The sequence below is a fragment of the Rhodnius prolixus genome, unplaced genomic scaffold, assembly GCF_049639745.1.
Source record: "Rhodnius prolixus isolate KJV_2025 unplaced genomic scaffold, Rpr scaffold_4, whole genome shotgun sequence".
Lineage (NCBI taxonomy): Eukaryota > Metazoa > Arthropoda > Insecta > Hemiptera > Reduviidae > Rhodnius > Rhodnius prolixus.
Genome location: NW_027411614.1, coordinates 6248463 through 6276272, shown reverse-complemented (window position 1 = coordinate 6276272; position 27810 = coordinate 6248463). Strand labels below are relative to the sequence as shown.

Genomic DNA, 27810 nt, shown 5'->3' with positions numbered 1-27810 from the left:
TGTCTTGAGTGTGGTGCATTGCGCTCTGGTAGGTGTGTACCGTCACAGCGAAGTGCTGGTGCAGCCGCTATTCCGCTGGAGAGAGAGGATGTCTGCTCCTGTACCCTTCGTGTACTCCCGCTGATCAATATTTACTCTCCTTCGTGTGTGTGTGTTTGTGACTCAGTTCAGCGCCCTCCTGCACCGCTTGTTCCCTTGTCTACCACCTACCCTTAGTGGCGGTTAGTACTCCACTTCTGTGAGGTACGGCCATGCCAACTTACAACTTCACTTTAACTTGTTCCCCTTAAGGGCATGTTTTTCTGTACCACTTGGACTCATTCTTTCATAATAAATTAACTTTTTTTAGAAAAAAAGAAAATAAACTGTTAGTTACTTACGTTTTATTTTCATTGTTCTGGGCAACAGCAAACTACCTCAGTTGCTAATGATCGACTTAGCCATCTTGGAACCATTAATAATCAAAAGTTATTGTTTGAGTAGACTTTGCTTAATTAATTGTTTGAAGTTAATTATGTACAGCTTTACTGCCATGGTTTTGGAATTTAGATGAAGAAACTGTTTGTATGGCCTTCCAACAAGTGATGCTGAAGCAGGCATTATCCATTTTAGAACATAAAGTCTGTATTGAAATTGTTTCTAAAGTTTTAAAATAGACTGTTGACATGTTCCATTGTCTGTGGAATGTTAAAGATTTTCCTCAATTGATGACTTTTTAAATTTGATAATTCACACTTCTGGCCATGCAGTTTTTCTTCATAGTTTGAATTTTAGCCACTAAATGATTATAGTTTGTTCAGGAAAACCGGATTTCCTTTTGCCCACCGTTGAGGATTTGCAGTAGGCTCTTATGATAATAGGTTCTTTGACTTCTTAGCTTTATGACTCTAGGTATGTGACGAATCAGCGGTGAATTGCTTCCATCTATTCTTCTATTCGTAGTCTATTACTGAAAACTCGAATTTTGATGCAACTTTTGATGGAAATGTCGTCGTGAATATTAGATTTGATTTCACCTTCCACCTTGACTTATCAAACCCATCTTACCTGCGTTTGAAATTCTCTAAATAACTATATCCGTTCAAGTGAATCATCAAATATTTTTCGTCCTTCTAACTTTATGCTCTTTTCTAACATAATTCCATAACAAAAGCGGTACTAAAAAGAAATTGCATTATTGATGCATTAGTCTGATAGAAATGCATTCTTTAATCAATGTGTTCAACACAGCAAGGCAAGGTAACGCTTTGAAAATGTCACGACACTTGAACAATGTCCACCATATTATCTGATGACATGGAAAACAACTTATAATCTAATAGATTTTAATAATAATCGTTTTTAGAAAACGTTCGGCCATGAACTTATTCTTCTTTCTATTTTTAAAACAAAATCTATCGCTTAATGTATGTGTCTTAATTTTTAAACACAGCTTTACTTTTTTAAAAAAGAAAAATTCACAAAATGACTTCAAGTCAATTGAAGGTGTTTTATCACCTCATCCGTTTAGTTTTTCCATTCTTCTGATCCAGATATTTACCAAGTTATCTGTAGTGTTTGAAGCTGCCATTTGGGCAAGGAGCAACCATTAAGAAATATTAACATTAACGACAACTTAAGGCCACTAAAGTGATTCTTCACATTCCACCTTCCCTTAAAATCTTTTTTGTTGCCACGTCACTAAACTCTTATCACAAGATTTCCAATTAGTCATTCATATCAACTTTAACAAGCTACTGGCTTTTTTTTACAAGAATCTTTCTTGTTTTTAATCTAATTAAAAATGTGAACTCAACCAAGTGAACCAAAAGAACTGAAGGGTCTGTACAGTAGAAAAAAATCTTTCACATAATCATCCAAACTGTTCTAATAAACCCTAAATTACTTTCCAAAAATTTCCTAGTTAGGCAAAAAAATAGTTGCCTTCCATTTACCACTAACAAAGAAAAACAGAATACCAAGCGACTTCATCTTCTTCATTCGAACTCTCTCTCTCTTGAGTCCTGAAGCGCCAGTTTGTTGCTAGATTTGTTGATTCAGGCTTAGACTAATATCTTCTTAGTGCTGCACGAGAAACGAGACAAATCTCGGTCTCGGTACCGAGACCGAGATCGAGACATGATATATATCTCGTCGAGAAATCTCGGTCTCGTCTCGGTTTTTCAAATATTAATTTTTAGCTACAAAATTATAAAATTGTGTTCTTTATTAATAAATAATCATTACGGGTATTGAATTAATTATTAAAGGATACGATTTTATTATATATGATCAATATTAATACATCTATTTGACTTCGAATTACATTAGTAAAGTAAGCAAAGTAAAGTAATCGCCTATTTTTTCGGGCGGGGCTTTACGTCCAACTACCAATTAGGTGTCGCGGACGGAGGCGACTAGCAAACATACTTTACTGTAAATTTCTCATATTAACCATTAAATAAAATCCAAGGCCTAAGACCGGGAATCGAACCCAGTACCACAATACACATTAGCTTCGCAGGTCTCGCACCGCTCGGCTACCGTGGCGGCCCCCTTCGAATTACCTAATTTTTACATAAATTCACTAAATTTCACTATTCATATCATTCATTCATTCAATTTCATAAATTTCACTATTAATAATCTAATACTTTCAACTTTGATATTATTTGAATTATATTTTAGAATTTTAGAATTAATGAATTTGAAAAAAAAAGACTATCTATGCACCTAAAAAATATTGCCACAAATTTTCGTTTTTAAGATACACTTTGCCCAAGCATTGATACATAAAAGAGCTTTTACTGAGTCAGAAGTTAGAGAATATCTTCTATTGGTCATTATCATCGCAGCTTGCGAAAATAATCTTTCCGATGACACTGAAGTTGCACAGATACTAAAAATATCTTTCGCCATTCTAGACAAATTTTTGAAGGAATTCTCAAGTGTTTTCCACCATTCTAAAATGTCAACGTCTACTGGTGCTTGGTCTAATTTGGTGTAATTAATTATTTCTGCCTTCCATGCTTCGGTGATATTTGCTGATTTTTGAGCAAATGGTGCAAAAATATTGATGCAGTCGTCGTCGTCGTCAAAAGATGAATCATCAGATTCTTTATCTTCACCAACAGCCATAACTAATGGAGCGGGAAGTTTGTTGGGAGGTGTATTTTTCATTTCACGAATCGACTTGTAGCAGGCAGATATGTTATTTGGGTCTTTCATTTGGCACGTTTTTAACATCTTTTTGAAATTATATAAAGATATATAACAGTAATTTTAATATATGATGCATTGAAGTGTAAGTAGTTGTCTTCTTTTACACACATTTTCATTACCAATATATAAATTAAAATAATTATTAGAAAATAATAACATTTTTTGAAAAGATTATTAATAGCAAACCTCTTTTAATACTTAAACAAAAATTCAAAAAACCTAGACCGAGACCGAGACTTGAGCGACCGAGACCGAGATCGAGACTGCATAAAGTCTCGCCTCGTCTCGGTCTCGTGCAGCACTATATCTTCTCTATAATCAAATAATGTCCTCCAAGAAGTACTCTTTTTGTTGCCTCTTAATAATTTGCTTGCTGTGTTGCAGAATAAATGAAGGAACAAATAATTTCTTAGTCATGCAATGTGAGCATTGCGCTCTGCTACTTTCAGCTATTAAAGCTTTTTAATATTATCAATGTAGGTGCAACAGGAGAATTTAGAAACCAGCATCCACAAATAAATCCTAAAGTGAAAATTAGTTTGTGCTTGTATTGTGTCCAAAAACATAATTTAATAAAATAGGTAAATTCAATTGAATTCAGAATTTATTAGCCACTCCATTATAGTGCTAAGTATTTTCTCTTCTCCTTTTAAGGATAAGCGATAAAGCGTTGTGCAAGCCATCCGCGGGAGAAAACTTTTCCGTTCTTCCTCTCCCGTCAACTTTATCCTCTCAACTGTGAATAGCTGTAATATGTGGAGTGTGTATGTTAGCTGTTAGAAGGCATTCACAGTCTACAGAACTTTATCAAACAAATTGGAGCTCTTGTTTGCAAACTTATGGGCAAGTTCAAAGCAAACACTGGAGGATAACAGGAGTAATACCTTCCCACACCCAGGAATGTCGTAATGTTTGACAAAAACCCAATGGTACTTCATTTTCATATCGCTCTCTACGCTCAGCAAGCTTTACGTCTTCATCCGTTTTGGTGTCAACCGAGTATCCATTAACCACATCCTAGATTATCCAATTTTTCATAGACCCTGCATATGACTCTGTTTTTATCGTACTCCAGTATAAAACTTCATTTCCTAGGAAAAGCCCACGAAGAATACTTCATTGGCGCTTGCAATGAACATTCATCCTTATGATGGTTTTGGTTGTTTTCGACCGTTGTTGATAGATGATTTTTGGGGAATATCGAGGTGCGGTCTTAAAGAAAAACCACTTTTTTGCTTTATACCAACGTTTCGGTAATTTTTACTACCTTCTTCAGGGTAATACTATACAAAAAGTTTGTGAACTTTAATGTAGAGCTATATCAACGTAATTATTGGATGAGCTTTGTCGGCTGTCGACAGTTCGAAATGTTGATTCATGGCTCATCCAGAGGATAGTTTGTGAGTTACTGTGCAGTCAGTGGACTCTCTCAGCCCCTGGTTTCTGGTTCCTTCATTGGACATTGTGGTTTACTCTATCAAATAAACCCATTTTGAAAGCATCATCTTCATGCCCGTAAAGCTTGTGAGACAGATTAGGAAATATCATCTATTTCATGCCAAATTTTTTGGGATGTGAGAGGCTAGTGTGGGAGTAATATTTGATACCTTTCTAAAAAAGTGCTCCTGCTGTTAGTAATTTTTAGTAACTAGCCTGGAATTGGAGGCAATCTTGCTGAATTGTTTTGCTTCTTATTCGCTTTTTCTTATTTTACTCTAAAATTGGCAAAAATCTTTTTAGATTTATCCTAGATTTTGAATAAACGTTTATTTCTTGGTACCAGAGAAACTTATATTGCTTCCTATTTTAATAAAATTCATAACCAATTAACTGTTCTGGGAAACAGATTTTCCTTCTTGTATCCATGGAAACATTGATTTACTTTGTTACATCAATTATTTTGCTAAATAGAAAATGAAAAACTTTTCTAAATTAATATGACGAAATCTTAAGGTTTTTATTCATTTAAAGAAACATTTGCTTGTCATTAACTATATTTATTTTTTCTTTAACACATTGGTATCTTTGATTTTTGGTATTTGGCATTATTTGAATATTTGAAAAATAAAATATATTGTTAGGTTTTAGATATTGAGTCTACAAAAGAGCTATAATTGTTTATTTTGAAAATTCACTACAAACTGAAGATTCAAATACTATTTGAATATTTCCAAACATGAGGAAGTGACGTTGAACATTTAAGAGGCATTTCCTCGTCTTGTTTTATTCAGTTATAAAAATATTGTTAATTTTTCTTTTTATTCAATGTATGGATAGTATTTTGTATGATCATATGTTTGAGAGTATCAGAAGGATGCTGGGCAACATTAATGCTCCTTTTTAAGATGCCTTATTAGCATTAAAGTTGGTAAACATAGGATTTTAGAATTATTAGTTGTTCCGTTAACACCAACTAAGTAAGTTTGAATCTTGATAACTAGCCCACAATCTGGAGTCATTTCTGGTTATATTGGGCTTACCAGCAACTTCTCACGCTCAACTTTAGTTCAATGTCCATCGCCGTGTTTGCCGAACAGTAGCTGTTACTGGAAGACCTATTTTTTGGGGGGGTTTTCTTAAATGTCACAGCCAATTCAGCCAGGTAATTCTTTTGTGACTACAAAGTTCTCAATTCTTGGCGATGTAGAGAAGTATTTGCGGCGGACGCTTCATCACATTTTTGCGGATCTTCCATTTCTCTTATGGACATATAGGACCATAAAAGTTTCTGCAGAATTTGTTTGTTTTTTCGCCTCCTACATCAGGATATGTGCCTCAGTCCGTGAGACTACATTTCCGAACACTGTCTTAAACCTATTTTTATTGCTTCCTGTGCTGCAGATACTCGTCTGTTACTAGCCGGTGCTGAGTTTTGATTTCCGCTTTGATTCTTATTCCGTCCGGATGTTCATAGGAGGTTACCACCTAATTCAGAAGCCTGAATAGCTTTCTTCTATGAGGTTGTAATTTTATTTACGCCTTCCACTAATTCTTAATACGTTCTAGAGAGAAATAATCACACAATAGGCAGTGCGGAGTTGCCTGACTTAAATTTCTCTTTAAGATGTCATTTCAAGTAATTTTTTTCAGCTCTTTTCAGAGTAGAAATATTTTTTCTTTTTTTCTTTTGGTTTCTACAATGTTTTTGTTTGCAATTCAAGCACTTGTATCTCTTCTCCATCACCCTGCTTTGACAGTAGTTATTAAGACTGTTAAGTTTCATTAATAAACCTTGCGTTGAATATTAATGTGTTAGCTTATTATTGGCTGAAAATGTTAGCACACATTTGTGAGTGTGTATGTTTTGATACAGAAAAAAGTTTTGAAGAAGCAATAAAGTTTAGGAAAGATACGAGAACTAGGTTTTTATCAGCATCATGGCCAAAACTGATATCGCTTATCACTTTTATCGTGAAAAGAAAAGGAAATGTAAGCGATAAAATTCCGGAAATAAACTTTTCCCTTTTGTGTTGATCTTCTCTCCATAGAAATAAATGCCTTCTTTTTTTCTTTACTCAGCATTGAGATGCAACATTCAATTACTCGATAATCAGTTAAGAGTTATAAAAAGTAATTTTCTTACACAAACGTCAAATAGAAGGTGAAAAATATAGTAGCTTTTCTCTTAGAATGTTTTAAAATATTTCTGTTTAAATTGTAGCCAAAAACAAACAAACAAAGCGAAAGTCTTTTTAGTAAAAAGGCTCAAAAGCGCAATAAAAATACATTGGGAAAAGCCCAGAGCGACTTTAATACATAGTGCATAATCTTATGTTAGAATGACTCAGCTGGCGGACTGAGAGATGCTGTGATTACTTGATTAAACGTATGAACAATGTGGCTTAGACCGTGTAAGAAATAAAATCAATACAATATTTTTTACTTTAAAGACAAAAGTAGCTTGAACTTGAAACGTATAGATGGAGTTGTAAATGTCAAGTTTAGAGTAACAGACATCCGCCCGTTTTGCCAGTAATAACTATTGTTAAAACAATATTCAACTAACTGACCAAATTGATTCTGATTGAACAAAAAGAAACTCTCCAACAGCCTTAGTAGCTCGAATCTGGGACTTGAACTGTACAGCTAAGCACTGCAATCTGCATCCTTCTAATTAGAAATCCAACACACTACAGTTAATGCAACTTTCTACGTTAGCAATGGGTCTATCTACGTTGACCTAAAAAATTAGAAAAAACTCTTTTTTTTTTGTTCTCGACCTTACAAAATCCTGTTACTGCATTTCTTTATTCCAAACTATCCCAACACTTCAAGCCTGTTCTTCTCTAGAATCTTTCCCGAAGGCTGAAGCATCGATGGGATTGCATGATAGAAAGAGAGCATCATTCGATCATTCACTTCATCGGTATCCTGATCTATGGAGTATCGCTCATTCTTTCAATTCATTTTGTTTACATATATTTACGAAATCATATTTATTTGTTACTAATAGGCAGTTGTTGATTAAATAAAGAGAGTTAAAAATGGAAATTAGACCACTCCATTTGATGTAAATTCAACTTTGACCATTGCCAAATTGGAAATAGCTTGCAGCAGCTTGTGCTCGGTCTCTAACTTCAAGCAGCTCTATAACTGTAGTAAGCTATATAATCGAATTAGGAAAATTGAATACAAACATATTGAATAAGCAAGTACTTGCAAGCAAGCATCTTAGCATAATATTAATTTTTCAGTTCAATCACCGTTAAAAACGTCTCTTAATAGACATCCTTCTTACCTATCTATTCGGAAAAAATTGCTTTAGAACTGGATGTGAGTTCCTCGATACTACATGAAGGCGACTAGCTAACATACTTTACTATAAAGTTCTCATAGTAACCATTAAATAAAATCCAAGGCCTCTAGACCAGGGAATCGAACCCACTACACCAACAATTCATCTTAGCTTTGCGGGCCTCGCCTCTAACCGCTCGGCTATAGATGTCGCCTTACAAGTTCTACCATTTTTTGAATTTTTATGGGAACAGCTATACAGTTTCCAATATTAGAGAATTTTTGAGTGTCTGTTTATGTTAATTAGCACATGGAATTTTTGAAACTTTCGACTCCTGTTGCTTGGTTATTTTGTTCCCCCACTCGTGATTTTTGCAGAAGTGTTAGCCATTGCTAGTTCTTGTCACGTAATCATTATTCGGTAAAGAGATACCACACTTCATAAAGTAAAAATGTATGCTAGTAGTGCTCATAGTATAAGAAATGAATTTCTGTACACTCAATTCTGTAGATCGTTGAACAAGTAGCAATGTATTTGGTAAGGCTACAATAGAGAGATGTACAAACAGACATTGAAGATCAACTAAAGGATATATGTGGATACAAAGAAAAGAAGGATACATGTTATCCACTCTTAAGAAGATGAAGAGTACCAAAGTGCGTGATAGAAGACACTATTATGCCATACACACAGATACATGTCCAACTAAATATATCACACTCAATTCAATTCGTTCTGTATGGACACCCAGATATCGCCATTGTTCCTATCACATAAGTGGGTGCTCTTTTTAACCACTACAATTTAGTTATTGTGTTTATTCTCGCACTACGTCACTTTATAGTTCTACAATGCACGTACTCTGCATCTTCTACATTCTGCTCCCGCTGGCCGAATAGAACCTTTTTAATATTAAAAACCTGGTGAAAACCACTCAAGGCTTTACCTTAACTCAGTTTATGTAATTGAATTTTCTTAGATCTGTGCGGTTCAACCAAACATTCTAATTCTCAAAAAAAAAAAAAAAAAAATCCAGAAATATCGCGTTAGATTACATTACGATCTTAAAATTTCATTTGCTAATCAAACACAAAATTCCAAAATTTGGGAAAATACTTCGAATCTCTTTTTCTTTCTGCCCGAATCCTCTTTTGCTTTCACCTCGCTTTCAGACTGTCCAACCCATCGATTGAGACGCCGTTGGTCTTAGCACCATCTACAACAGCAAAACTGACAAAACTCTAGCTACAGTCAGTGGGTCGCAGCTTCACTCCTTCAGCTACTTTGACCAGAAAACTATTCACATCTGGAACACATTTTTCTGTTGATTATGAATGGCAAATAAATAAAATAATTTCGAAGTTAAATATTATTCCAGAACATCGTTTCCGTTTTCTCGAAATTTCAACTCGACAGTTCTCCATGCTTATCGAGGAGTGGTGTTATCGCTGCTTCCCTAAAACTAAGGCAGTTCTGTCCAGAACTGTTTCGACCGGTACTGGCACCAAGAATTGCTTTACATACCCAAGGCGCATAATGTCTTGTACTGTTTACCACATCCCTAAATCTTATTTATCCGAATTAATCTTGTTTCTTCCTAATTAAACTTCTTCTTCTTCTCTTATCCTTTCAATATTCATTGGAGTTCATTACTTGCCCCTCTTAATTTACATTCTCTATCACATCCAACTGTCCCATTTGCCGTCGTCACTGCAATTTTATCTAATAGTCCCCATTTCATCTGCTGTTCTTTTAAACTCGAAACGATAATTGTACTCAAATTTATTACTTTTTCAGATAGAATTATCCTAATAGGTTTCAGAAACCTGAAGTAGTAGATTCGATGTATCAACTTTCCTGAACAAGGAAAAGTCTATATTTATTTGGTGTAATAATGGGCTCAATTAAATTTTTTTAAATATTTTTTTAATTAATAAACGTTATTTATATCATATGATATGATAAATGTAAATGAACCACTGAGATCTTTATAATCGAAACTAAGATAGCCATATTTAATAATCTTCAGATAAAATATTCTTGGTCCAAAAAAATGTGCATTGAAATATCTATTTCAATAGTATTTAATTAATTTTATAAAAAATATAAGAAGTTATATAATTCATTAAAAACACTTACAACTTAGTTCAATAATTTCTCGGAATCTTTATATAAAGTGGTATTGGTTTATTCTGGAATAGAATAATTGAAAGGTAATTTTGGTTAAATTTTTGAAATAAAGCACATCCATAAGTTCTAAAGTAAATGGAGATTAAACAAAGTAAACAATATGATTTTTGCTTGAATTTATCGTTGAAATCAGTGCTAAAACAAAATGGAAGAGATAGTTGTCTTATTTAGTAGAAACTTCTTTACAAATCTTGTGTTTTTCAACAACTTGAAGAAAGCCTCAAATTGAATTAAGTCTCAGGGTTTGCTTATAAGTTGAAGTACTTCTTAATGCGGACTTGGTTACAGAATCAATCAGACAACTGCATGCAAACAGCATTACAAATGTTGGGCAATTTGATAACGTCATATCCTACAAATAATTTTAGGCCCAATTTTTTTTGTTCGAGGTGTAAAGCAGAAAATTTAAGAAAGATTGGCTGCCAGAAGTAGATGTTCATTCGTTGCTTTGAACTAGATAATTTAAGCTAACTCTTGCTATTGAAGAAATAAGCTATTCAGAAGTAAATTAGTGATCTGTCCTGCATTGGATAGCTGAACGATTTCAAAGAAATAGCTTTCCCGATCTGTGAAATATAAGTAATAGTTTTATAGAAATAGCAAGTAGAATTAACGGTAGATTTATTTATATCACACAGCTTAATGGCTGTCATTAAAACTAACTTAATAACAGAGAGAATCCTAATTACTAAATTAGGAAACTAAATGCTAAAATTTAAGAACAAAAAACAATTAGCTGTAACTTAGAGTGTCCAGCTTGTGATGATGTGTTGTGCTAAGAGTGCTAGAATGTTCGTTCGCGTGCATGAGTAGAATGTCGATTTAGGAGGCTTTCTTTTAAAAAGCTTTAAAGAGAGATAACTAGCACTCGATCCTTTTCTGGCCGTTACTCGTATCACTTTTACTAGCATTTTGTGACGCTTGGTTACTGAAGAAAAAAGAAAAATGTGTAGGTATGATTCGACTTTGGGGAAAAAAAGGTTGTGAGAAGAATATTTCGCTGAAAATTATAGCTGAAATTAAAGAGAAAGTTTTAAGGCTGAAGAAATGAAGTGAAGCTGGAAGGACAAAAGAGGATGGTTGGAAGAAGTGGAAGACGATCTAAGTATGTTGGGTTTAAGGTGATGCCCAAATAAGGCTACACGATAGAAGGAGCCCAAATGCCTTCCAAGGTACTCTAGTGCCATTAAATGTGAGGTAAAGTTGTAAAGATGGTCGAATTGTTGAGGCAGGCGTAAAGTTTGGTCACATAGTTATGTCACTAGAGCGATTGGATTGGCGATCATCAATGTCAGCACGTGACAAGTCAAACGCCACACGTACACTCACACGCTCCATATAATATCAATTTGTAACGGTAAAAATATCACAAAAAAAACATGAAAATCGTAAGTCTTTATGATATCTTCCTTTAAAAAAAAAAAAATACATTCCACAATTCTATGACGTAATGTAAGAAGTAAAAATGCCATATATCACGGAAATGGGAATTTTAAAATCGTTAGCTTTTAGGTATAAACGACAAGACATAACTCACAGTAAATAATAGGAAACGTTCTCTTGAGACATTTATAGTCGTTTAGTGAGCAATGATTATTAAAGTTTTTAAAATATTTGTTACAGTTACAGTTTGTTAAAAGAACAGTTTATGTAATTGGGTGACAATTGTTTTATTGTTTAATTTGATTACATTTTTTTATTTGTATTTATTCTCTCGTATTAATCAATTGAATGATTAGATTAGAAATAGTCTGAACAACGTGCACGTTTGTTAAAATTTTCTTTTAACTTTGTTAAATAAAACTCGTGTTAATTTGTTTGTATAAATCATTCATCGTATTTTTTGACACTTTTATTAATTAAATTAAATAAATTTATGAACGATTTTTTAAATATTTTTTTAGATAACTAAGAGTTAACACTTTTTCTAAGACGTTATTAGTCTTTGAACAGCTAATATATGTAAAGGTAGATTGCTAACAACATTAAATGATGTTTAAATAAATAGAGATTTGCAAGCTGTAGCCTCAATTGAAAGTGTGGCTTCTTAAGAAGACCTAATCTTAACTGTATTGGTAAAACCCCTCACAAGACGAACGCTGTAAGAAAACAAAAAATTGTAAGCTGAACTACATAAATTACAAACTAGTTTAATTGAAATCATACCTTCTCCATTTTAGAAGAATCATCAACATTCTTCACTCGGGCATTTTTCTTTGCAGCAAAAAGAAAAAAAAAGAAAGAAAACCTGTACCAGTGCTTTTCTTCTGTTCCGAATGTTCATCACGTGGCCCTCAAACCCTCCAAGAGTCCATTTACTTCCATCCCTCTTCGTCTTCTTCTTCTTCTTCTTCTTCTTCTGGTACTCTGCTTCAACAGCGCTAGTCTTCAAACTTTCTATTCAGTCTATCCCTCACTGATTACCTTACCTTTCTTTTTTTCATTTACTACTTCTCCCTTTATCTGGACTGCAAGGCTCCATTTCCATCTTGGTTTCCTGTATTTTCCATCTAATCCTTCTCTAATCATTCACAAAAAAAATTATTTACATTTTAATTTTTCCATTTAACTTGCAATTTCACTTAATTCTTATAGATTTTCCTGTTTTTTCTTATTTTCCTTCATTTCTCTCTCTTAAACTCTTCTATTTTTTTTTTTTTTTTTTTTTTTTTTTTTTTTTTTTTTTTTTTTTTTTTTTTTGCGCATCAACAGCTGAGGTCATTAGCGCCCGGAGCTTTTTCCAGTGCACTGCCGGCCTCCGGACAGTGTTCTCTCGTTACAGACAACACTGTCCATCACCGGACAGTGAGCTGTAAGAAGCTCCTAGGAAGAGAAAATCTAAGGGTCAGCTGCTGGATTCGAACCCGGGACCTCCGCGTGGGAGTCCAGTATGCTAACCTCATAGCTAATCCCTTCCCTTTCTTCTATTTTATTCACATTTTCGAATCAGAGGAAAAACGTTTTGCTTCCTTTAAACTGTATCTAACTCAGGATGTATCAGCACTAAATGCAGTATGCACTTTACAGAAATTATTTCCATATTAATGGAAAAACTGTAGGGCTAAAACTTTCCACTTATTATAAGACATCCTTCAATAATCGTATTAACGGTATGTTTATTCGCAAAGAAAACAATTGTGCAGCATAACTTCTTTGTTTCAAAAGTCTACCACTTATAGCCTCTGGATATGTTTTAGGTATTCTAAACGGTATTTCCATTCGCAGCTTAACCTCTCTTTGTTTCATGAGGTTAACTTAATGAGGTTTAATAGCAGAGAAATTAAGAACCTATGAGGTTTAATGAGGCAGACGGTTTTGATGTCCATTGTCTGTAGTGTATATGTGTACATCAATTTTTTGTTTGTATTCTGTAAATATGTCAAATAAAAACACTATCTATCAAAATCCTCTTATATAGTCTCTTATAGTCCACTTATAGTCTAGGGAAATTTTTAAAGGATCTATCGATTAAATTTTAGTTTTTTTCTTCTGGTCCACTTTTAAATTCTCTGCTTCATAAAGAACACTTCAAGCATCAGATGTATGCTGCAGTAACCCCGTAATGAATGCTTCAGTTACTTCAAAGCACTGAATTGTACCGTTGCAGTCATAAGTAAGTAAAGTAAAGTAATCGCCTATTTTTTCAAGTCGTGTACGGAGACGACTAGCTAACATACTTTACTGTAAATTTCTTTTACAGTCATAAAATTTGGTGCATTGCTTATTAGACGAAGAATTTTTGGACTGCAAAGTTTGGAGACGGGAGATGTTTGAATGCTAAGGCTTTGAAACGCCTTATTTCATATCCAAAAGTGCGAATCGGTTTCAGTAGTACAATTGTATTCCTTTTCTTAGTTGGCCAGTGATAGTTTCAGGTGATTTGTGAGGTTGAGAATAGGACAATGTCGGCTAAAGGTAATCTGTAAAGTGATTTGTTTTTTTTAATAAATGGAAGGGCAGATAGTTATCTTAGGTTCTTAATTTCTCTGCTATTAACAGGAGAGGTTTGTTGTGTACAAAGTAAAGGGAATTGGTGTAGGAATAACTCCTGAAGAACTCAGCTTCCTCCAATTATCGCAGAAATATCTATTAGAAAGATACAGCATACGGACTTGAGATAGAAAGTTGGAGGTCGTCTTAACAGTAAACCTGAGTAGCCAGACCCCCGATCAAATCCTTGCTCCCAAAATAGCAAATGTATTAATAATACTTTGCACAAGAATCTTATGTGGAACAAACCTAGGTTTTGCCAGTCATTCTAGTTGAATGTTCAAAAATATATTCAGCAAATTTTGGTTATTTAAAAAAGAAAAGACATTTTCTCTTCTCAATAATTGAATAAATAGTTGTTTTCATCATTTTCCATTAAAAATTAAAATTAGAAAGTCTTCATTCATTAAAAAAAATAACTTTCTTGAAAAGTATAGTAGTGATTTGTACGTCACAAAACTTCTGTGTGTACGCTATAATGATGAATAATGAGGGTAATCAACATGATGAATACTTTTACAAATAAAAGTATTGTGTACATGATGAAACTGTTTCCATCATGATGATTCATACTAAAAACTAAATATAATACACTCACAAAGATACTAAATCATGTAATCGACCTGACCTCACCTAATTTTACACGCGTATTTCAACGTTATTTTTTCTTTTTTTTGAAGTGCGCTATTTTGAAAATAGCGTGGCCTGATTGTACAACTTGGCACATACAATTTCTTGCTTGGTGTTTTTACTGTATTTCTCTTTTTCGTTTTTTTTAATGAAAAATACTTTCAATGATCGTGTGTCGTGTATGATTTATCATCACACCACATTTGTACATCAATCTTTCGACATCATTACTTACTGTAAACTTGAAAAAAAGGAAGATGTGAAAGAATAATAATTGGATGAATTGATATTTCTACAAATAAAATTGAGAATCGTGCTTCCATTGTGGAAACCTTGTGACTTCCTCTTGCTCAGATGTTAAAGTTTGGAAGTAACAAAGTTTTCAGTAAGCTTGAACTTGATAAATTGTCTCAGAAATTATTCAGCAGATCGGTCACAAAAGATTTCAGGTAAAAGTTTGATGATTTCTCAATTTAATCAATAATATTGTCACTAAGCATATCTTTCAAAAGTTAGGTTTAAGCTTATCCAAGCAGAGCAGTTTTATTAGGGGTTAATTACTAACTTTATTAATTGCTTTTATCGAAATTGAAGAATATACATATTTACTTAGCAGCTATTTCTCTAAAATAACTATTCAACATACTATCTTTGGTTGTAAGTTCTCCGAACGGAACGTTGAAGGTTTGTTGTACAGAATAAAACAGGTTCGGTCCTGAAAACTCTTCAGTTTAAATATTATTAAGTCTTTTTTACATTCAGCGAATACGTAGTCTTAAAAAATAAACAAAATTTGGATCTTCTTAGTCAATAAATTTATCTTTTAAGCCTTGCATTTGGTTTCTGTGAAAGGGTTTGATCCAAAAAGATTAGCGCACCAGTTCTCCAAAAGATGGAGTTTTTTTTTAGAACTGAAGATAACATGAGGTCAGGAGCATAATCGAATTCATAATTAAATAGTTAATTACATAAATTAGTACCCTTTGAAATAACTATTCCTTGAATTGTAAATTACTTCCATCTTAATCAAAATTAGCGAACTATAGAGGAGACAGGATGGTTGCTTGATGTATTATGGCATTAGCCTCGTGGCTAGATATTTGATAGATTCAATAAATAATTCGAGCAATTTGCTGTTATAAAAATATAGAACTAGACCGAAAATTATAAGGGCTAGACAAAATGGCAGTGAAGCAGTGTATTTAAGGTGTTAGTAATTAGACTCGTCTCTATATCCTTCAGGTATTTAACCAAGCTTGTTCGTTGCCTCCATTGTTTGGATAACCGCTGTTGAAATCCTTAAGGCTGTTGGATAAACTCACTTTTGTCTCTTGACTTTAATTATTACCCTGCTAAGTTTAATAAAAGTTCGTCTAACTTTGAGTTTTATAATTTCTTTTTTAAAAAATTATTTTCAATTTCTCATTTTCATATTTTAGATTCTCATCCTGTTATATGATTTTACTTCTATTACATACAAAAAAACTGTGCTAGTTTTTGTAAATGTTTGTAAAATGTTATGGTTTGTTGACAACAAAATGGCCGATACCGAAGTTAGTGTTGTTGTTAACATTAAATCAATATTTTATTGTGTACAGAAGGGGGTTGTCACTGGCAAGATAGTTGAACTGTTCTGCCAATGCCGCTTTCAAACCAACAGACTGTCGGCACATTCTGCCACCTCTGCTTCCGCTAGTGTCCATCTCACCTCTTCTTTTAATCGATATTCGTTTTTTAAAAGACTATTTTACATTTCCTTTGATGATTTTTCTAAGTGGATTGTACGTACGACGGGCTAATGTGGTTTTGAAGTGGGTATTTCTAATTTTGTAATTTCAAATCCCGTGTGTAGTTATTTCTTATTTGTTAGAAAAAAATGTTAATAGAGAAGTAGGTTTGTTCTAACCTCGTCAATGACAACAAATTAGTCCATTGGGCGTTAAGCTTTACCTTAAACGTAGGCGATTAAGTAAAATAAATCTCCTAATTTTTGAGGCAGGCTTTACATCCAAATAAGGTGTAGTAGACGGGGCAACTAGAAAACATACTTAACTGTAAATTTCTCTCATTAATCATTAAATAAAATCCATGGCCTAGACCTGGAATCGAACCCACTAAACCAACAATACATCTTAACATTAATCGAACCCACTAAACCAACAATACATCTTAGCATTGTGGGTCTAGCCTATAACCGCTCAGCTATCGTGGCGCCCTCAACTAAACAGTTAATAAGACAAAAGAAATTGTACATCTCAGTAAGATCTTTGAGAATTGTTCGACAGTTCTCTCCACGTTCTTTTAAAAGTGTTTTTTATCACCACTACATAGCTGTCCAGTCAGAAGTATTATTAACGCTGTTTTAAGTATGTAGGACATCTAAGAACTAGCTACACTTATCTATATATTAGACAAGCAAGTTTATGGTACAGATATTCTTGTAGGTACTGCTGTCTATAAGTCCATATAACATTTTGTCCTATTTCCCCAGGGTATATCGGTTAACTCGATGTATATAATATCTAGCTAGGCAGTGGCCTGTATGAAGCATCCAGCTAGATTTCTCCGGGGCTTTTGCTAATCTATAACCCGTATATTTACTTTTTCTTAAATATTTTTTCTTATTCTACATATCTACATCTACATCTTTTTTTCTTTCTCTCATTAAACTTGGCCGTATTTAGTTGATGGCAGCCTATAGATTTTCGAGTGCAAAATTTTGTTAAAAATTTAATTATAAATCGAAAAGAAAAACTCTCCTTAGGCAGTAAGTAGTCTACTTCTTCAAAGATCATGGCAACGCTACGGATTTTCCAGCCTAAAAAGCGCACTCTGTCACCTACAACACTTTTAAAAGTAGCAAAATATCAATGGAGTCTACAGTGACAATTGATGCATGCAACTGATTGGGTTTTCAGAGAACCCAGCGACAAATTTTAAGCTCATTCCTTCACTCAATATACTTTACACTTTACGTAACGCCTACATTTTTGAACAGACAGTTGAGCTTTAGTTTAAGACATTTACTTTAGTTGATTTAGGTCGCAAGCGATTTGGCTTAGAGTCAATTCTAGTGGTATCTTCTCCTAAAAGATCCTAAGGCTGAGAGCCTACCCTAAATTTTTATTGAATTTACTGTCACTGCTCCTGGATGACGATAGGTAATTTTTAAGCATCATTTTAATTAGACTCACCCGATTTCAACCGAAAAATTTAATTTATTCGTGTCGTTACGTACATGTATCCAACTAACTGTTGGATCGATTAGTAAACTCCAAAGCATGACTCTGCTATTTACGTTGGTGCATACAAGACCCTGTAACTTCTTCTACAGAGTCCAGTAATTCTTCTTACTTATTTCACTTTGATGTAATTGACTACTTAATGATGTTAAGTGTCTTTTTTCGGCTGGAATGCATCCCTATATTGGAGACTCATTCTTGCTCGAGGCTTTTTCAGCTGGAATGCATCCCTATATTGGAGACTCATTCTTGCCCGCGGCTTTTTCGGCTGGAATGCATCCCTATATTGGAGGCTCTTAATACTGCAATTTAAAATAATTCCCAAAAATTTAAAATTGAATGACGTACCATGGTAATTGCATTTAATAAGAATAAAAGTTATCAGTTTCTGTGTTTTTTTTTTTTATTATTATTAAATCGGTACAAAATTGAAGTGAAAATACAAAAAGAAGCCTGGAATTGACGCCAGGAGCGGGTTGCTGTAGCTGTTGTCTAGACAACCATTTGGCACCTCTCACCGTCATCAGTACTTTATTTGAATATGTAGTTGGTATTCATTTCGTTGGATTTCCCTGCGAAATGCATACCTCTTTTAGTAGCTGACGCTACCACTTGGAATATATTCTAGTTATTCTTATTACGTCATCTTTAATAGAAATAAAATTACGAAATTCCATGTACCTAGCGCCGTACTCCATTTTATTAATATTTATGACGTTGCCTAGAGTGCAGGCTCTGTGCGGTGAGATGTATCAATATTTTTACCACTTTATTTGCTAAAAACAAATTATAATCATGTCACTTCACCCTTAATAAAAATAATATTTTTTTTATTTACTTTTAGTTGTTGAACATGTCCGCAATAATAAATATTGAAGTTAACTAGTAATAAATAATGATGACAATAATTAAAGTTTACGTTCACTTCCTTTTCTGTCTCCTTCTAGCAACTCCGATCATCCCCTCGGCAATACAGGCCACTAAAACTGCTTTAAATGGTTACTAAAACTTCAATCATTCTTCCTCGAATCAGTTTCAAGTTACTAATTACAAAAACCAACATGGCTTAATAAGATGCACTTTATTTAATTCTCATACAGTTTTTGTCTGTTTCCTAGGTAACAGCAAGGATAAGAAAGACGCACTCTCGCCTACTTCCGGATTTGCAGGTTGGCTATTTCATTTACAATCATTATGTCACTCACTCCAGTTATGATTACAATCAATATCATCTACTTCAATCATCATCAATCAATCACACTATCTGGTTTCATTGTAATGCACTCACTTAATTCAATCATTTTTTTGTCGTCAATACTTACATCAAAGATTCTTCTCATTAAACTATTTTTTATTTTACGTACGGTTGATAATGGCAGGTGAGAATGCAGGTAGATTATATATATATATATATATATATATATATATATATATATATATATATATATATATATAAGGTAAAAAACCGTAAAATTGAAAATTTTGGTAGAGTCAACAGTGCTGCATAAAGTAACATTTATTTTTTACATCTTAACATGCATTTTTGTTTTGTTTCTGAACTGGTTTAGAATTTTCATCCATCATTAGGAGTTTGATTTATTAGTTTTGTGCAGAGAATTTGACTGTACCTAGCGTTTCACTGCCGTGACTGACTACAGCGCGTGATGTTAGTTAATAGTGGACCATATTTTATAATAAAAATAGTTAAAGAAAACCAGTCATATTTTAAGGGTTTTATCATAAAGTTAGAGGTAGGCGGCAAAAGTTTTTTAAATTTCTAGTGTACTTCTGCTTAGAATAATTTAAAAATTCCTCAGGGTATGTCGCTAAAGATGGGTGTGCAGGTCCTAGCCGCAATCGTTAGTTTGCATCATGAGACCTGTTTTGGTGGCCCGAGAAGGCAAAATAGAACGACTTGCAAGAGACGTGGTTTTTCTTGCTAGAAATGCAAAATGGGGCCATCACAAAAAAAGCCTCTCTTTTCAATGCTTCATCAATATTGATCAAGAGCTCTTTGCTGTATTTTGAAGAAGAAGAAGAAGAAGAAATTGCTTCTAGTTTGCAGCATGAGCATCTATGGCTTGTTGAGAGTAAGCGGAGATCATTTCCAAAAAAAAAGAAAGTCTAGTGCGTAAAACTCTCTAGATGATCCCTTAAAGAGCGGAGGCTGTTCAAGGAAATGGTACAATAAACCTTTTTCTTTGAAAGTGTGATGCTTTGAATTTATGTGGAGGGCTCGCAGTTAACAGCAAACAATTTTAGCTAGCGATTTCACCAAAGGTTCTTATTGTACTGACTCCTTGAATCGTTCATAGACTAGAAACCGCCTTATATCCTAATAAATAAATCTATTATTCCTGTAATACCGCTATCGTTTCTAAATTTTCCTCCTCTAAAGCACATCTAATTGCACTCGGTAATGTAAAGCTGCATGGAACCGTTAAAAAAAAAACAAAAAAACAATGAACTTGCATTTTAGTGACAAGTCCAGCATTACCAAGTTTTTCTTGTTCATCTAGAACATCCGTAAAATTAATTTCCTCGGATAACTGTTTTTCAAAAAAACATTATTCTTGAAGTTACCCTGCAAAATTTGAAGAAATTCTTGAATATCATTTATTTGCACATCTCTTGCTTAATTTTCATGTTAATTGTATTTATTATTTTCTCTTAATGATCCAGAGAAAGAAGGAGATGAATATATATTCAGGATTTGCGATTGCATCAATCAAAATTACTATTACTCTTGCGGAATAATTACAGTAATGATCATGTGGCTAGCTCACTAAATTGTTATTTCTTTTTATGTCTGTTATTTATGAATAATAGAAGTCGACAATAATTTTTTAGAAAATAAAATAAAATGTCTAAATGCATTCCTAACTGAATACTCATACGTATATTTGATGACGCAAGCACTATATCTGTTGAATGTCTCTTCTTTAACATTCTTGGATGATTCTTTTAAAATTTTATATAACTTTTATTGGTTAGCGTGCTGCAGCATCTCTCTTTTGTTGAACAGTATGTGTAATTTAACCACTATTGTATATATTGCGGTAATTTAATGTTCTTCACATATTCATGTGTTCGCTAGACTTGTAATTTTATTATTTCAGTTAAATAACAGATTGAAAGTTTGCTGTTTCGTTAAAGTTTTTTGTTAAACCACAATTTGGGGAGAATGCAACTTTAGATTTATTTGGAGAGTGCTTAGTTTAATTGTGACAATTTCAGCTAGCGATTTCACTAAAGTATCTTATTTTATTGACTCCTTGAATCGTTCAATGAGATATAAAATAGTTTTACGTAAATATTTAATGGTTACGTATTTCTTTCCAACAATATTAGTTGAGAAATCTCATTTTTGTACTTGTACTTTTGTACTAAAATAGGTTTCATTTTACTGGTCTCGGCTCTAACCGCTCGGCTAGCGTGGCGCCTTTATGTTTATCTTTTTTGTATAATGTATTCTTTATCTTAATAATTGTACTATTATTATTATTAGGTTTCACTTTTATCACAAAAATAATGTTAAAAATTTGGTCTAAATTTTAAGAAAATTAGCAGAACGGAAGGACCAATTTTTTAAGTTCTTCTCGGAGACAACTTCTACGACGTTATTTAAGGAACAAAACATTTTTCTCGAAAAATTTGTTTAAAAAGTATTACTGTGAGTGTGAGATTATATTGATTATCTCTAAGGTGCCTTTTTGGGGGGGGAGTTATGTCCGGACTTACCTCACATGCATTGTTTAGTAGGATTTGGGTGGACTTGCCTGAAAGATTACATTTCAGTATGTTGTACAGTTTTTACGAATAGTGTAACACAAATATTTGGAGTTACAGAATTTTGAGTACCTTGAGGATTAAAAAGTAACAGAACTTTTTACATGTTCATAGCAGATTGTTTTTTAAATTTTAGAGAAACAGCTTTTCTCTGAAAAAAAAATAAAAAAGATAGATTTTTCTCAACGTGGAGCTGGAGCTGGAGAAAACATTCGAGTGCCATAAAACTGGTGCCTTCAGTTTTGTTAAACAGTAGCCATTTGCAAATAATTTTAGGCAACGATGGAGTTCACAGGGAATATTTTTGTTTAGTTTTTATGAAAATCTTTTATTGCATATTTTCTTTTAAGGAAGTGTAAGGGCGACATCTTTGTAGCCTTTGTGTCCGCCCTTTTTTTCTGAATAACTCTTTGTATCCAATTAATTTACGCGAGGGTCTTGAGGAAGATCGCCTTTTATCTACAGAAATAAATATCTTCAGCTTTTTTTGAATTACGTACTTCTATTAATCTCCTCATAGAATATTCAATAATTTCTTTTACATCAGTAATTATAATCGTCAGCTGCTAGAAATGTCTGGAGTGAGTGGAGAAAACAAAAGAGTTAGTAAATTAATTCCAGACAGCTAGCTAGGCTATGTATCTCTTTGCTTTCCTTGATGATTCAGACGTGGCCTTGTCGACGTACAGTGGCTCGAGGTTACCATATTCCATTACTTTATACTGCATTCATATTTTAATACTATAATTATTGCCATTATTACCACTTTTTATGTTACTAATTCAGGTTTTATTATTTTTTTTATTTTTTAATTGGTCGCATTCTTGCATCTCGATCAGTCAGTGAGAAATAGAGTTTTGAAAATGAGAATCTAGTATGCTTTAGAGACTCGAATTGTTGTGTATGTTTGTATTTGAAGAAAAGAATATTTCTTCTTCAGAAGTCATAAAGAATTGTACTTACCGCAGTAAAAGAAAATCCAAGTGTCCAGTTTGTTGCTGCAAAAAATAATTGACTAATTTTTTGAAACATTTTAAGTGAAAAGTTCTCACTTTGAACAACAAACCTTAAGAAATCAATTACAGCGAAATGAAACTGCAATATAACCATCACGAATTGCGTGAAATCATGGGTTAACTGAACCTGACAAATATCCTGATCGAAATTTCCACAGAAACTTGATTATCATCAATGAGTTTGTGAGAGATTCTCTGAGAAGAGGATAAATTATGACTGTTGTGACTTCATTGAAGGGAAACCACTCCTTTCTCTCTTACTACTTCTTCTTTGCCCTAAATTGATGGAGGTGATTTGTCAATTTAGTCAATTGGAAGTTTCACTACAATAAAATCTAATGTAGTAACCCACACACCGTCGTGTCAGCTGTAGTAATAAAGTTACATTATTTTATCGTAACGCAGCTGTAATAAAGGGTGTAATCTCAGTTCTAACTACCAATAGTATTTCTTCTGTAATTGTTCATAGGAGGCACTTAATAAGTTTACAGATTCAAGTAACGGATTTACTCACTATGATCAGTTAATCAATTAGTTGTTAAATGATTTTATTAATTACATTTAGTGATATATCGCTCTGTCGTGATTTACTAGCCACTCAATTTCTTTTCAGTCCTTAAATAAAACTTCATTTAAAGCTTCATTTAAGTTCCCAAATTATTGGAAACTAAAATAATTTCTGAAATATTCGAATAAATTTAATAACCTGTAAAATTGCGGCTTTATATCTGGCAACTATACTCTGCCGGTTACAGCGATATTTAAATAATAATAATGGTAATAATAAATAAATATAACAGGTTTTGAATATTTATTTTCGTTTTTTAAATGTCTATCTGATGAGGCGTAAGTTACAAATCCCTGAAAGAAGAATTAGGGTGTTAGATGTAGTTCCATTCTAACAAAACATTCTGCCTCAAATTGGGAATAATATTGCCCATACACGAAAAATCTTTAAAGGAAGAAGGATGTAGCGGATAATTTGAAGGAAGTTATTTAATGTTAAATAAAATTATTACTTCCGTTTTTAATCAAGTTCAAAGAACAAAAAAAAAAGGAAAGAAATTAAAAAGTCTTTTATTCTATTAAGTCCAACATCCGGGCAACTCATTTCCTTTAAATTAGGAATTGTGGCAAGGTTTTTAATTTTAGTTGCTGTCTGATCATAATTTATTCTTGAAGAGTACTTAAGTGAGAAATTTGAGGTTTCGAACGCTCAAAAAAATCTGTATTTCAAAGAAAGTATTCCTTTAAAAAAGTGATACTTAAGTACGAGGGTCGTTTGAAAAGTCCGTGCAAAAATAAAAACTACTTAATTTTTTGGGGTAAACCTTTTTTATTTTTCAACATAGTCTCCTTTTAGGCTTATACACTTCGTCCAACGCTGCTCTAGTTTGTTGATCCCTTCCGAATAATAGGATTTGTCCAAGTCTGAAAAATAGCCATTCGTTTCTGCAATCATCTCCTCGTTTGAATAAAATCTTTTTCCCGCCAGCCATTTCTTCATATTGGGGAACAAATAGTAGTCCGAGGGAGCCAAGTCTGGAGAATAGGGGGGATGTGAAACGAGTTGGAACCCTATTTCCATTAATTTTACGACCACAACTGCTGAGGTGTGAGCTGGTGCGTTGTCGTGATGGAAAAGGACATTTTTGTGGGCCAATCGTGGGCATTTTTCTTGCAGCTCGGTTTTCAAACGGTCCAATAACGATAAATAATATGCACCTGTAATAGTTTTACCCTTTTCCAGATAGTCGATGAGGATTATTCCTTGCGAATCCCAAAAGACAGTCGCCATAATCTTTCCGGCCGAAGGAACGGTCTTCGCCTTTTTTGGTGCAGATTCCCCCCTTGGCAACCCATTGTTTAGATTGTTCTTTGGTCTCAGGAGTGTAGTGATGTATCTATGTTTCATCCACAGTGACGAAATGACGCTTAAAGTCCTGCGGATTCTTCTGGAACATCCGCAAACCGTCCTTGTAACACTTCACACGATTTCGTTTTTGGTCAAGCGTGAGCAATCGCGGCACCAATTTTGCGGATAGCTTTGTCATGTCCAAATGTTCATTCGAGATGCCCACAGCACTAGCAATCTCACGCACCTTCACTCTTCTGCCATCCACCATCATATCATGGATTTTATCAATGATTTCTGGAGTAGTAACCTCAACAGGGCGTCCAGAACGTTCAGCGTCACTTGTGCCCATATGGCGAAAATTTTGAAACCACTTATAAACTGTTCTAATCGAAGGTGCAGAGTCACCATAATGTTTATCAAGCTTCTCTTTAGACTCCTGAGGCGTTTTGCCTTTCATAAAGTAGTGTTTAATCAACACACGAAATTCTTTTTCGTCCATTTTTTGAAAATCTAACTAAACATAACCTCGATTCGCACCAGTGGTGCTATCTCTCTGACTTTGCACGGGCTTTTCAAACGACCCTCGTATGAAGACCAAAAACGCTTAGTAATCTGATTTTTCTTTCTTGCATTGTCTTGTCATCCCACAAACACATATTAAAATACACAAATACATACGCAGAGATACATTAAAACGCCCCAATCACTTAAATAATGTGCTAAAAAAATTGTTTTCTTTCTTAGGAAGATTTCGAAAACGAAGAAAAAACTCAACGTTCAATATTATTGATTTCAGAACACAATTCCTGCTTCTCATAAGAGTAAGAAAGAAGTAAAATCTAGAAGCTGTCGAGACCTGCAAAGCTAATATGCATTGTGGTAATGGGTTCGATTCCCAGTCTTAGGCCTTGGATTTTATTTAATGGTTAATAAAAGAAATTTACAGTAAAGTATGTTTGCTAGTCGCCTCCGTCCATGACACCTAATTGGTAGTTGGACGTAAAGCCCCGCCTGAAAAAATAGGCGATTACTTTACTTTACTCTAGAAGCTGTAGTGAACATTTCAATACTGAGTCCACTCTGTAAACATTGTTTTAATTCATTTTTATTGTCTTAGAACTTTACATATTCTTATATCTGTGTACTTATAGTTCTTTCATCTCGTCTGGTGGATAAGTTTCATGATGAACTTTCAGTATACAGGCCAAACTCTCTTAGTTACTTGATCATTTTTTATTATTTCTTTTTCTTTTCTAAATTATTTGATCAGCAATTTACTGTCTGCACATACATACGTATGTACGTACAGTAAGTAAATCTGATGAAGTTATAAAATGGTACGTGAAGAGCAGGAGGAGAGAAACTAACTAGCGGTAGCACTCTCTGTAGGATATTGAAGATGATGGGGGATCTTCAGACCTCAAGGAAGTTTTAGGGCTATTGATGGTACAGTCGGTGAGATGGTTGGCCATAAATGGCGGAGGAGGTGAGAGGTTGTACGAAATAATTAGAAAAATTATAGAGAACAGTATGGAATTTGTGATATTTTGTCTTGGCAAGTTGTTTGTACGAATGGGGGGATGTTGAGGTCGTTGTGAAGAGTAAGAGGTTAGTCACCGTAGAAAGGAGCGTCAACTTCGTTTTGATTGAAATGTCTGTAAAGTCTGTAGGTTTGTAGGTTTGGCTGAACCTCACAGCTCTAGACCTGTAAGTCCACATAGGTTTGAGGATATAGAATTATAAATTAAACGTTTCAGTTCTAAGGGCAATTTGGGGCGCCATCCGAGTAGTCTCTGCAAAAAAAGTTTCACCCTTTATTTTCTCAATTTAATTGAATAATATTTATCTGTTGCAATTTTTTTTAAATTACTTTAAAAGAAAATAGCGATACTGAAATGTTTTCCATCTGTTATTATTGTGGAAAGAAAAAGCTGAAACATTATTTGGCGTTTACCACACCAAGAAGACCGACCGACCTTATCGTGGTTGTCGGCCGAGACTTTTATCGACTTTGACATTTCACACCCACAACTTCAATTACAATTTTCTTTTTATTTCCTTGAATGCCAATGTACCACAGCTTTACACACACACAGAAAAAAACTACAAGTGTTACATTTTCTTTTACTATTGTAAATGTCGAGAACAAACTTTTCTTGCCCATAAATTCACTTATCTTTATGGTTTTTCCTTACTTTCTCTTTTTTTCTCTAATAAGGAAAAGTAGTATTGCGATCGTTTTTAATTTTCTAAATTGAGTTTTCATTGGAAAAACCATTTTGACCTATTTTTTAAGCCCTTAACTGATTTTATATTAATACCAAGCCATAAAACTGAAATTGAATGATAAGATGGCTGTAAGGGTAAATTTTCACCTTGTCTGAGCTGATTCATATTTAACAAGGTGGGATGTTTGGTATTCCAGATGGTGTACACTCAGGTACCTGTTACAGCGTCCTCTTCATTCCATTATGCCATCATTTCCGCTCTTTCACTTTTATATCCTGTTATTCTATCTTTAAAATAAAATTATTCTCTTTTTAAAGCTAAAAAGCTAAAAATACAACTACATTTCAAAAAAATAAAAAACATCTTTTATATGAAGCATTAATGAATTCAAAGATTTATAATTTTTGAACTAGTTAGTGAAACGTCCGGCCGTAAATAATTGAGAGATATTTTTTGGGGGCCCAATTTCTTTATTATGTCTCTGGCACCTAAAACTTTTGATGAACATTGGTTGCCAAAAGATATTACTAGTACCTTTTGAGTATTCTGTGTGTTCTGGTGATTACAAAGATTAAAGGCCACCAACAGTACCCAAAATGTAGAGATAAACTAAAGAAATTGGTACCTAAAGAGGACTTAACCCAAATCATTGCCGATAAATATATTTTTATCATATATTTTTTGATTTATCTGAAAATCTACAAACTGCTGATCTGTTTGTAGAAAAACAGAAATCATCCTAACTCGTATACTCCACATTATTCAAAGAACATTAATTTCGGTCTCTTAATGAGAGATCGAGATGTCAATGTCGCCGCCGTTAGCCGTATTGGTTAGTTAGGTGGATGCTGAAGAATATTTCGTTGATTAAAGGATTGTAAAGAGTTAGGGCTTGGAGTTGAGATCTTGTTAACGCCATCTGCATTAGGT

General features: G+C 33.7%; 1 protein-coding gene across 22 annotated transcripts in view; it reads left to right on the top strand.

Annotated features, from left to right (window-relative positions):
- The window catches only part of LOC141456423 (uncharacterized), a 617068-nt gene that overhangs the window by 553120 nt on the left and 36138 nt on the right, over positions 1–27810 (top strand). For 16 of the 22 annotated variants that reach the window (XM_074132390.1, XM_074132399.1, XM_074132404.1 and 13 more), the window contains one exon: positions 19089–19157. In XM_074132390.1, the coding sequence (XP_073988491.1) occupies positions 19089–19157 (69 nt within the window). The remainder of the gene's footprint in view (positions 1–19088; positions 19158–27810) is intronic. The other 6 variants (XM_074132410.1, XM_074132409.1, XM_074132405.1 and 3 more) reach the window with 1 other exon arrangement.